At 41.1% G+C, this 12,288-nt stretch overlaps 1 protein-coding gene across 1 annotated transcript; it reads left to right on the forward strand.

Annotated features, from left to right (window-relative positions):
- The first annotated feature begins 2,487 nt into the window (after positions 1 to 2,487).
- bhlhe22 (basic helix-loop-helix family, member e22) lies at positions 2,488 to 4,724 on the forward strand. The gene has a single exon (XM_067975781.1). The coding sequence runs from the start codon at positions 2,805 to 2,807 to the stop codon at positions 3,672 to 3,674; it is 870 nt and encodes a 289-aa protein (XP_067831882.1). The 5' UTR covers positions 2,488 to 2,804; the 3' UTR covers positions 3,675 to 4,724.
- The last annotated feature ends 7,564 nt before the right edge of the window (positions 4,725 to 12,288 follow it).

Here is a 12,288-nt window from a genome sequence, read left to right on the forward strand (position 1 = left end):
TATTGTAGGATTCGCTAATATTAATAGCGAATAATAATAATGACGTTTAAATTAGTCAGTGACGATTTTAATTCACATTTATTACTGTCTAACTATCACTAAAATGTGTAAACTCGATCACTAATAACTAGTTAGTTCAAATTATGGTAAGATCGAAGATAGCGTTATAAGCCATCAATAAATATATCCTGTTGTAAATTTGCTCTTATTTAGCTTCTTTTAATACCAGTGCTCCATATTTTCAATTTCATACGGACAAAGAGCACTTTCATTTTAGCCTAATGAGGAAACAAACATAACGATGAAAAGTTACTGCTGATACCTGTTGTTACGAACGTAAGTTACCACTGGGCTCTATTATTGTCCACAAGTCAAAATTGTAATCTCAGTTGTCGCATTTACATTGAATTATACCATTCTTTTGCACCAACCAGATTTGTACAAGTCATAGACGCAGGTTTAATAACGAAGGACAAATTAAGCAAACAAAAAGCAAAAAAAACTACAAAGGCAGGAAATCTGAAACAAAAAAAAACTGAAGAAGGTTCAGGAGAAAGTTCTGCCGAAAACATCAAACTGTATTTTCACTCTGTGGATCTTGACGGACCTGACACGTTAAACAAACGCAGTTTCATAAAGAAAGGAAACTAAAAGAAAACAGGAAATCCTTAGAAACAGTCTGGACTTTGCTATCCATCCTCTTGCCTTTGCTTCAAAATGCAATAAATTCATTCAACTTTTCTGGAGTTTTCGGAACAATTTCTCCAATTACTTCACAACATGGGGCTTACATTGTTCCTTTTCATCCTTGTTTTTACTATTTTTTTCTTTCTGCCTGTTTCTTTCTCTCTTTCGCTCACTTTAACTCTCATTATCAGCATTCTATTGATCAATTAACCAATTGACATGGAGGAAGCATCAAAGCTAATAAAAGATTCTCGTCTGATTAATCCTGAACAATATTGACTCGTTTCATGTATTGTATATTCTGCTGACATTGTCCTGCAAAAAAGTCTGCAATCATTTTTCACTTTTACTTTTCTTTATAACAAAAGGTCGATATTGTCCCTAGTTGCCCTTTTTATTCATTCAGTCGCATCAAGGCTCATGATGTTTGAAAATTATTGTAGAGGTTAATCTGCCTATGTCGCTCTGGCACAGCGAGTACCTCTGTTTAGGAACAAGGAATCGGATAGTGAAATCCAGAAAGAAAAAGACGAACTCATCTTTCGAATAATAAAATAGAAACAGCATTACAGCTACAAGAAGATTTAGCTGCAGGATTCCGGGATTTAGTGGATCGTTTTATACAGTGGTTTCAAATGTTTGAATAGCTAAAAATGATGATACAACATCTATGTATAAAATAGCAGGTCCTTATAAATGAAAACGATTATATGTGCTCATTCATAGATAGACAGATAGATAGTTCATGTCTTCTGAGCTATTTTCGTCTAATGTTCAAAACATGCAAATATTATAATATTTTTTCTGTTTTGAACTCGCGCAGGTTACATTATTCATTTGCAACTCCTAATGACAAACTTCCCTTATTCCTGCCGGTTAACTGCGATCATTGATACATCAGATAGACCCAACTGTTACCATATCTTACAACAACAGGCAAGAGCTCTGCGTTGTGGAATAGATTAGGAAGATTAATAAATTCTCTCTCTTTTCCACCAATTCTCAGCGGAAAAATTTAACCATATGGTAAGGCGAGAATTAGAATTTCATCACATTAGAGCAAAATGTAATGAAAAGAGTCGAACACCTGGGGCCAACTCTGAAAGACACAATTAAAAGGTTTTTAATGAAACCGGGGGAACAAATACATTCGTACCTTCAGTTATTCTGACACATAAGATTGATTTGCTGGAGGTGTTGTGGAATATTACTTTAGACTGATGTCACAAGAATGAAAAGCTGCGACTAAACGCTTGGTGCCATCAAGAAAGATTAAAATCAAACAGAACAAGTCAGAACAGTGAAATGAGTTTGTACTGTTTCTATTCAGCTCCGGGAAAAATGCATAAATATACCTCGGCAGTTTCCTCCTCTTATTTTTATATTTCCCAGCTATGTGTGATTCCTGTCTAAGAGATGGGGAGCAGACTTGTAGAACTGGAGCATTAAGTGTGCTCATTGATGGGTGAAAGTCGCCACACATGTCAGCGGAAGGCATTTGTTCGGTTTCTAACGGGACAAAAAGCCTTGAAAATATATGCGTTAAGTTGTGTATACAGATGGCTGGAGGAATAATGGACCAAGCGCCACTCTGTAAGCTGTAGCCGCGTTTTCTTTTTTTTTATATCTATATGTATAATGTGCATGTGTACATTTAGCGATCGAGGGCTGAGAAGCTTGTCGCCATCCAGACAGTGCAGTTAGAGAGGGGGGAGGGAGGGGGGGATATCTCGCCGGCTGGATTGTTTGTTACCGTTTTAATCCTATTAATTAAAACGTTAACCTGATTGGTGGAAGCTCGGTCCCAACAGGCAACCCTTCATAATAACCTGCTCGGAGATAATGATGTAAAAGACTCCCGTCTGCTGATCGCCACGGAAATATCTTGAAGGTGAATCCAAGCAGATAAGCGTTACGAGGTGCTCATCATCATCACCATCATCATCATCATCACCACCAGCAGCAGCAGCACATCGCGACAGATCACAGGGTTAAAAAAAGTGCAGACATCAGGATCAAGTGGTGAAAAGATCAAGGGGAGGACAACTTGAAATATTCAAAGGAGTAGTTTATGCAACAACAACAAAATCACAGCTAGCGGACTTGATCTGGCGAGAATGGAGAGGAGCCTCCACCTCAATGGACCACAAGAGGATCTTTTTCACCAAACTCTCAGCGCCTCCGCTAAAAGGCTGGAGAGCACTTTCCGCCCGGCCGCCGGGATCGAGCTGTCACTGCCCGACCCTCAGTCCCCGATGGTCTGCTTCGACCAAGCGGACCCCGACCCGGCCCATCACCAGCCAGGGGGAGAGGGAGGAGGGGGTCTGCGAGCGGGCAGCGGCTGCGGGCAGTACGCCGATCACCATGTCACCTCCTGCCGGGAGAGCAGCGGCGGAGAGCAGAGCCTGGACGACGACAGCGACGAGCGCTGCGAGCTGATGCTGATGAGGGAGAGCGGGTCGGAGCGGGGCGGCCCGCTGGCCGCGATGGCCAAGGGAGACGGGCCGGCGACCAAGAAGAACAAGGAGCAGCGAGCCCTGCGGCTCAGCATCAATGCCCGGGAGAGGAGGCGGATGCACGATTTAAACGACGCGCTGGACGAGCTGAGGTCGGTGATCCCTTACGCGCACAGCCCGTCCGTCAGGAAGCTCTCCAAGATCGCCACTCTGCTGCTGGCCAAGAATTATATCCTGATGCAGGCTCAGGCGCTGGAGGAGATGAGGAGGCTGGTGGCGTATCTCAACCAGGGCCAGAGCTTGCCGGCAGCGCTGCCGTCCTCCGCCGCCGCTGCCGCCGCCGCCGCCGCCCTCACCCCGAGCTTGGGAGCCTACGAGCAAGCGGCGGCCGGCGGCTACACGTTCACGGCCAGCGGCTTGGCGGCGGCGGCGGCTGCGGCGGCCAGCTGTCCAGACAAGTGCGCTGCCACCGCCGCTCTTTACAACAATGTCACGTCCAGTCTCTGCAAACAGTGCAGCGACAAGCCTTAAATTTTAACAACAAAAAAAAGCAAGAACAATTTCGATCGCGATGGGGCAAAAAAACAAAATTGGAAATCGACAACAAAATGAGTCTAAAGTCACTGGGACGGACTTTGTTGTTGTTTGGAGGTTGTGTCTAGAATTGACTCTTTGTACATAAATATTGTTGGAAAAGTTTGGGCGAAGAATTGGGGAGAGAGGATCAATAAAAAGTTTTTTTGGTTTTGGAGGGGGAGTATCTTTTCATTTTGAAGGGTTGATTTGAACAACGCTTCGCGTTAAAACTGCCCGGCCTCAGCAATATTTGTTGGTTCAGAGGTCCCATCAGTGTTAGTAGCTACTATGGATTATTTGTATTAGTTTCATCCAGTGCTTTCTAAAAAAATCGGTACGCTGTGATTACGGCTGCGATACAGCTACATTCCAGACTGCATTCGTTAACAATGTGCTCTCAAAACTGTCCTCGGAGTAGAAATAGAGTTACAAACGGCCATAAAACTTGTTTCTTTTCTTGTTTTCTAGATATACAATTGGGAAGGTAATGGAAAGGAAACTCGGAAATCAATTATTTATTGTGACAAAGGAATTAGATGTCAATTTATTTCTTAACTGTGAACGAGTTGGGTTTTATAGAAAAGGGGTTTATGATACTGTAACATTACACGGTTTTATTTGTGTTTCAGGTCTCTGTACAGATTAAGATGTGTTAAAATATTTTTGTTACGTTTCTTATGACAAAAACGCTATTTACCCAAAGTGAGCTTTCTGTTTGCATGACGGCACAGTGCCTGTCCATCTGCAATATATAAATATATAAATATCATAAAGAGTATGTATAAAACGGACTTGCGATGTTTTTACTGCTGTCGTGTGTTTGATTTGCAGTTTGTGCGAACTCTGGTTGACAAGTTGGTGCCACTGCCTCCCTTAAAGGGTCTGTTGGCAGCTCATGATGTATGAGAGTGATGATGTACAAGTTTGGCCCTGATTATAATATATAGCCATTTGTATGTGTTATCCGTGTTGGAAGACAAATTTATTAAACATATTTTGAACAAACGACATCTATTCAATTTTTGCTTCATAAGCAATTAAAAAGTAGCGTGAGTGGCACAGGTTGGATTGTACATCATGTGGGGCTTAAAAGTGTGACATAATACGGTAGTAATTGTTTTTTGAGTGAAATAATCGTTGCACGAGGGAAATCGGTAAAGAAATTATCGGCTTTCGAGAGATTCTGATAGGCTGTCCATCAGATAGAAGATTCAAACCCTCACTTCGAATCTATCATTTCGAAAACGAAAAAGGAAACATCTTTAAAGGAAAATATTGGAGGGCGTGACTGAACAAAATGTTGAATAACGACATATGGCGTGGATCTGAATTGTTCTCTTCCGCTTGATGGAAATTTGCATAATTCCCTTTTTCCCGGTTATTTCTTGAGTCATTTATGAATGCTTGAAGCCGGTTTCGTTAAAAAAAATATATAACCCTTTAAATTGTCCTTCTGCTGTACGAGACCACTTAAGGCAATACACAAAGAATGGTTGAAAAAACCCCTCAAGATTCTGGGGTCTGGTTGGCAGGGTTTAAAGTAATAGTTGTCCATACTGTTTTAATATTCAACATAGCTGTTGGTCCTCAGTCCCCAACCATATGCCTTAGACGAGGCTAAACGTGGTAGAACTGGAATGAATATTTTCTGCTCCACTTACTATCAAAAGATTAATCAGAACCTGTAACTTTTCAGGAAACATAACTATCTATGCCACAAAGCAAGAGCACGGCAGCCGACACAGAAGGGTTCACTAGCCCGAGGCCAAATGAAATGTCTCTCAGCATTAGATTACAAAGCCTCGGTGCACCTAATTATGATTATTAAAACAATTTCCATGACGATGTCTAATATTATGTTAATTTGAAAACAACTGTGTATGAAAACTGTCGACTATAATACCTAAATTCATTTAATGAAACACATCGTTAAGGCAATTAAACCTCCTGGATGTGATTAAGGAACATAATTGCGACACTGTTCATTGCCATAATTGGGTGTCTTTAATCAAGGGGTATAGTGAGGAGCAACACTGCCATTACTTTATATTGTTCTCACTCTGCTGTCCATCACTCTGATTACGAATTATTCCCAGCCACCAGACTTTTTGTATAATAAAGTAATTAGACATTGTTGAAGCAAGATTTGCTGCCTAATATTTCTTTACCATACCTGGGTTTGAATAATTGTTTTTATTCCTTTCACCCGACATAAGTAACACTCGACAGATCTCGAAAACCCCATCCGTGTTTATTTTACAAAAGTGATCCCTTGCCAGTTTAACTTGAGTGTTATAATGATTATCATTATTATTTACAGTGGGAGTGATAAGTCATCAATACAGAATAAGTTGAACGTACATCAGGCGTGTATGTTACAGGTTTGGACGCTGCTGATTGGACTGACAAAACCCGAATGATGTCAGATCCTTGTGTTTGACCGCAGTAATTACATGTATATCGGCGAATACCGCGGGGAATTGCCACAAGTAACAACGCGGCAATAATATACCAACTATTTTACTACAACACGAAAACTGCAACTGAAATTCTAAATAAAACGATTAATTACTTCTTCAAGTGCTAAAACGACGATACTAAAACTTTGAAACACCACACATATTGATAGAACTAAAATACTAACTGGAATGAAGCATACCTTTCATATCACCTTGTAAATGTCGACATGTTTTCACTTGTGGCCTTATAATCTTTACCTGACTTTTTCTATATGCTAGGATCACAAGTACTAGTTTCACCGTTTCAAGTTCCAATGCCACGGCTAGTCTCCAACTGAGAGACGCAACTGGGTTGTCGGATCATTACGCGATAGATGGCTGTGTCCAACCGTGGCTTAGCTGATATTTACTTTCTACTCGTGTTTTATTACTTTCATGTTGATTTTGTTTTGTTTAATTTAAATCACGAGGATATTTAAGCCTGTTATTCCTTCGAGGATACAACAGAGTCCCTGGTCGACGAGCGACTCTAATCCTATGGTTGTCCCAGCATGAGTGACATTGACTTTCATAATGTAATGACTTATGAAAGATATAATCATGTGTTAAATTGAATCCTCCGTTTAACGGTTAATGGTGTGCTCAGGGCACATTTATGTATTAGATGCTATGGTAACTAATTACTGTACCGCTGGAAACAAGAGACGATAAAACACTTTCAGACTTTGAGAAATAATTACCAGCATCCTCGTCTTGACGAGCCACAGTTAGCAACACTACCGTGAGAATTAACGAGTTGCATTGTAGGATAAGATAACAGATGTTAACGTTACTTTACCTCCATTGTCGAGAATATACTTTTGACGCTGCGATAGTAAAAGAGAAACGGTTTTCATGGCCTCGAGGCCCAGGCAGAGGCGTGGTTCATTACTATAAATAAAGGTATAAACTATATATATATAAGACACTGTTTACTTCAACAGACTTAAAATATGTAAATTTACTATAGGAAACACATTTCTCAGTCTGTCGAATGTGATAGAATCCCACAATAGGCGTGCATACACTTGGATATACAGTCCCACATGTACAATTATTTATGATAAAGCTAGTTTTAAATTATTGTTGTATTGGCTATTCCATTTAGTAGTATAGAATGAGCAGTTCACCGTAAATTTTCGGGCCTGTTCAAGGATACATTTAGGTAAAACGTGATACAACATTTCACTATACCAGGAGAATATGTTCCCCGCCACCAACCCCTATTCATTGACAAAGCAGCATACCTGGGTTTGTAACAAGTTTAAGTGGAGAGAACATTAATGGGAATACTTTTCAATAAGAAGACATCTTAAATACATGAATTTGGAGAGTAACGAATTGGCCATTACAACTATTACAGCAACAACATGACAGGAATGTGGGCAAGGAATAGATTCTGCTTAGATCGTGTCTTTTTGAGTGGCAGGGTGAGAAATATTTGCTTGTTAAGATGTAACCGATGCTTTTTTTCTATTTTGTTTTGCAATTGATTATGATTTCACCTCACGTACTATGAGAGGTATATGATTTGCCACCCGGTCTGCATGTACAGATAGAATTGATTGAGAGATTACAGTAGTTGATGTAATTATGGCTGCATGTCTTGATACATTTTTCTACTTCACCCAGTTCCATTTCAATGTTACCTATTGTATCATTAACGCATTGTTAGCCTGCTATAATACACTCAGATGCACCCATCCAGTCTAAAGTCTGTTAATTATTTTTATTAATAGCCAATCAGAAAGGCTGACACGTTATGGGAAATAAAAAGCTGAAGTTTATGATCTGTGGCAAACATTTTATTATGACATTTTGAAAATTACATTCTTGATAATCAGACACTGGTCTGTAAAATACAAAATGTGGTATAAATGATGTAGAGTATTTAGATAATACATTCAAAGCGTCATTATAAGCACATTTTAATTCAGAGTTTATTAATAGAGACAGGATTAACAAGTTAACAACTTATATACAAAATAACTATTTCTCTTCAAACTCCAGTTTCCTCAGCCAGGTACGCGGATAATCAAACTAACAGAGCTGATAGTTCCTGTAACAATTTCTGATGCTGTTGGTACATTGAAGCATAAAATGAATCATTAGAGTTATAGATTTCCGACTAATTATCAAGAGCAAATACTGGGCTCCAACTGGCTAAACAATCCTACAGGAGCGGGCCTTATTCTATTAGACAACAGCACATACTGACAATTAATGGTTAGCAATCCTGTAACATTATTAAAAAAGACAAATAATACAATTCTTCGACAATTAAAGCTTTGCAAACAAGTCCATGACGTGTTTTAAATATGTCGAACATTTTTAACAAGCAAAATATTTTTGATCCACCACAAGTTATCAATAGTTTTACAATTTCTACCATCAACCGAGCCCTATTATTATCTCCTACCAACATAGCAGAATTAAAAGTGTCTGTTGTACAATGCAAATGTTTAAAGACGTTATAATAGAGGGAGACAGATGTAGGTGGTTCTAAATGGTCCTTTGAGTCTGTACACTGAGTTTTCCATTTAAGGTTAGTTGCTGCTATTCAAGCAAGCTTACGGTGAAATGTTTCCTGATCCATTCTAGCTGATTTGAATTGGTCTGTAAGAAATCTCTTTACTTACAAATTTAAAAATAGCCATCAATCCCACACCTGTCAATTTGTGCACTCCAAGATCAGTTCACTTCTATACAGTTCTGACGAAAGGCCATCGACTTGAAACGTTAACTCCGTTTCTTTCTCCACAGATGCTGCCTGATTTGCTGAGTATTTCCAGCATTTTCTGTTTTTATTTCACTTCTATACAATGTGGATGAAATCTGTTACCTGCAGAAGTTTTCATTTATCAGTCAGGTATTGTTCAGTGCTACAAGCCCTGGAATTGTAATTTGGGTTCCCCAGAACACTTCATAAACACAAGATGGGGAATCTTCCAAATTAACCCTAATGCTTAACCCTGATCAAAAAATAATTTGATTTATTCAATGTTATTTTGCAAATGTACTGTTATAATATCAAAATGAAGAAATCAAACCGAAGATTTTTAAGTCAAATTTGTTTTTGTTAAAGTGGTTTTTCCTTAGTGAATTTTATGAATGTTTAATAACGTGATAATATCAGTTAAGTGTGGATTTTAGAAAACCATGGTTCAAAATTATACATAGAAATACCAAATTACCAGAGTAAAATTGCTGGAATTGGGATACAGATCTTGGCACTATCCTGATTACAATTCACCTGCTTTGGAAATCATTTTGAAACCAATATCATCACATTCCAATTTCATGTCAAAGTTGGTCTATTTACATTATTTTGCATAATTGAACATTTGGAACAAATCTGAATTAACAACTGTAGTAAACAGAGCTTTCGCAAAACGGCAGTCAGCTGCATGTAGAAAAGTGATGGCTTTAATAGCTTGAATTATTTCAAATGTAAAGGAGCTGAGCTATGAGGAAAGGTTACAGAAACTTCAGTCTTTTGGCCAGCCTGATATTTGATGTCTGCAGAAAGCCATCGCGATACATAAAAATCTAAACTACTAATGAATCCAAATAATTAGTTTCTGTTTGTCTGCTACCTAGTGCACACTCTGTGCCAGTAGAGAAATTACCCCACTTACAGAGAACTTGGGCGCAGGTGGGCAAGAAGTCAGGGGACCCCCAAGTGTGGGTAATGGTGCCCTGGTGCTTAACTAACTAAACTGCACAGCTTACCAGGATGGAGCACTGGTAGACAATCCCTGCTTGTCCAGCTACATACAAACAGTCACTGCACTTCAAAAGGTATTAATTTTATGAAGCAGTTTGATATAGCACTATAGAAATGCAAATATTATTTAAGGAGAATCGCATTACCCATTAAAAATTGGTTGCAGGGCAATCTGAGGCTAAGTGCCAGGAATCCCAGCCTCCAGGGACATATCTACCCCGTCAGTCAATGAGACAGGTTAGCTGGTCAATCATCAACAGTATCTGGAAGTAGTGCAGACCTGCCTGACTCATGTTTTGGATTGCTGAGTCGGCCATACAGGATCAACTATATTCCAATCTTCCATCATGAGGCATGTCATCTTGGAGCCCACTCAACCACAAAGAAACACTGCTTTTTTTCGATTTGTTCATTGGATGCGGGCATTGCTGGCGAGGCCAGCATTTATTGCCCATTCATGATTGCCCTTGAGAAGGTGGTGGTGAGCTGCCTCCTTGAACCGCTACAGTCCATGTGGTGAAGGTTCTCCCACAGCGCTATTAGGAAGGGAGTTCCAGGATTTTGACCCAGCGATGATGAAGGAATGGTGATATATTTCCAAGTCGGGATGGTGTGTGACTTGGAGGGGAATGTGCAGGTGGTGTTGTTCCCATGTGCCTGCTGCCCTTGTCCTTCCAGGTGGTAGAGGTCGCGGGCTTGGGAGGTGCTATCGAAGAAGCCTTGGAGAGTTGCTGCAGTGCATCCTGTGGATGGTACACACTGCAGCCACAGTGCACCGGTGGTGAAGGGAGTGAATGTTTAGGGTGGTGGATGGGGTGCCAATCATACGGGCTGCTTTGTCCTGGATGGTGTCGAGCTTCTTGAGTGTTGTTGGAGCTGCACTCATCCAGGCAAGTGGAGAGTATTCCATCACACTCCTGACTTGTGCTTTGTAGATGGTGGAAAGGCTTTGGGGAGTCAGGAGGTGAGTCACTCGCCACAGAAACCCAGCCTCTGACCTGCTCGTGTAGCCACAGTATTTATATGGCTGGTCCAGTTAAGTTTCTGGTCAATGGTGACCTCCAGGATGTTGATGGTGGGGGATTTGGTGATGGTAATGCCTTTGAATGTCAAAGGGAGATGGTTAGACTCTCTCTTCTTGGAGATGGTCATTGCCTGGCACTAGTCTGGCCCAAATGTTACTTGCCACTTATCAGCCCAAGCCTGGATGTTGTCCAGGTCCTGCTGCACACGGGCACGGACTGCTTCATTATCTGAGGGTTTGCGAATGGAACTGAACACTGTGCAATCATCAGCCAACATCCCCATTTCTGACCTTATGATGGAGGGAAGGTCATTGATGAAGCAGCTGAAGATGGTTGAGCCTAGGACACTGCCCTGAGGAACTCCTGCAGCAGTGTCTTGGGGCTGAGATGATTGGCCTCCAACAACCACTACCATCTTCCTTTGTGCTAGGTATGACTCCAGCCACTGGAGAGTTTTCCCCCTGATTCCCATTGACTTCAATTTTACTAGGGCTCCTTGGTGCCACACTCGGTCAAATGCTGCCTTGATGTCAACGGCAGTCACTCTCACCTCACCTCTGGAATTTAGCTCTTTTGTCTATGTTTGGACCAAGGCTGTAATGAGGTCTGGAGCCGAGTGGTCCTGGCGGAATCCAAACTGAACATTGGTGAGCAGGTTATTGGTGAGTAAGGGCAGCTTGATAGCACTGTTGACGACATCTTCCATCACTTTGCTGATGATTTGGAGTAGAGTGATGGGGGGTAATTGGCCGGATTGGATTTGTCCTGCTTTTTGTGGACAGGACATACCCGGGCAATTTTCCATATTGTCGGGTAGATGCCAGTGTTGTAGCTGTATTGGAACAGTTTGGCTATAGGCACGTCTAGTTCTGGAGCACAAGTCTTCAGCACGACAGCCGAGAGGTACTGCTTACCTCTCATTCAAGGACAACAGTCACTTGTTGGTCATTAGACAACTGACAGCCGCAGATTTGAGTTCTTGCTAGGTGGATAGCAGGCACCAGGAGCTTTTCATGAGTGGCATGGTGAACAGCCCAACTCATTATAAAGCATGTCAGTGCATTTCCATCAGCCTTCTGACGGCAGCATGGACACACACCATACACACTGCTAAAAATCTTAAAAATGTGAAACCTGACCCCAACCTGCTGTGAACAGGCCTACGTCCGGTTTAACCAGGGCGGGTTGGGGGGTGGGCGAGTAACCCGCTCCCGAGAGGCGGGTCAGTAATTCAAATATGTTAATAAGGTGCGTGCCTCAGATTTTAGTAACCATTTAGATTTAACGGCTGCGGGCCGGGTTTCCCAGATCATAACAAC

The sequence above is a fragment of the Heptranchias perlo genome, chromosome 3, assembly GCF_035084215.1.
Source record: "Heptranchias perlo isolate sHepPer1 chromosome 3, sHepPer1.hap1, whole genome shotgun sequence".
NCBI classification, from domain to species: Eukaryota; Metazoa; Chordata; class Chondrichthyes; order Hexanchiformes; family Hexanchidae; genus Heptranchias; species Heptranchias perlo.

Excerpts from the sequence above, each read along its gene's own strand:
- bhlhe22 (XM_067975781.1), top strand. The coding sequence starts at position 2,805 with ATGGAGAGGAGCCTCCACCTCAATGGACCACAAGAGGATCTTTTTCAC.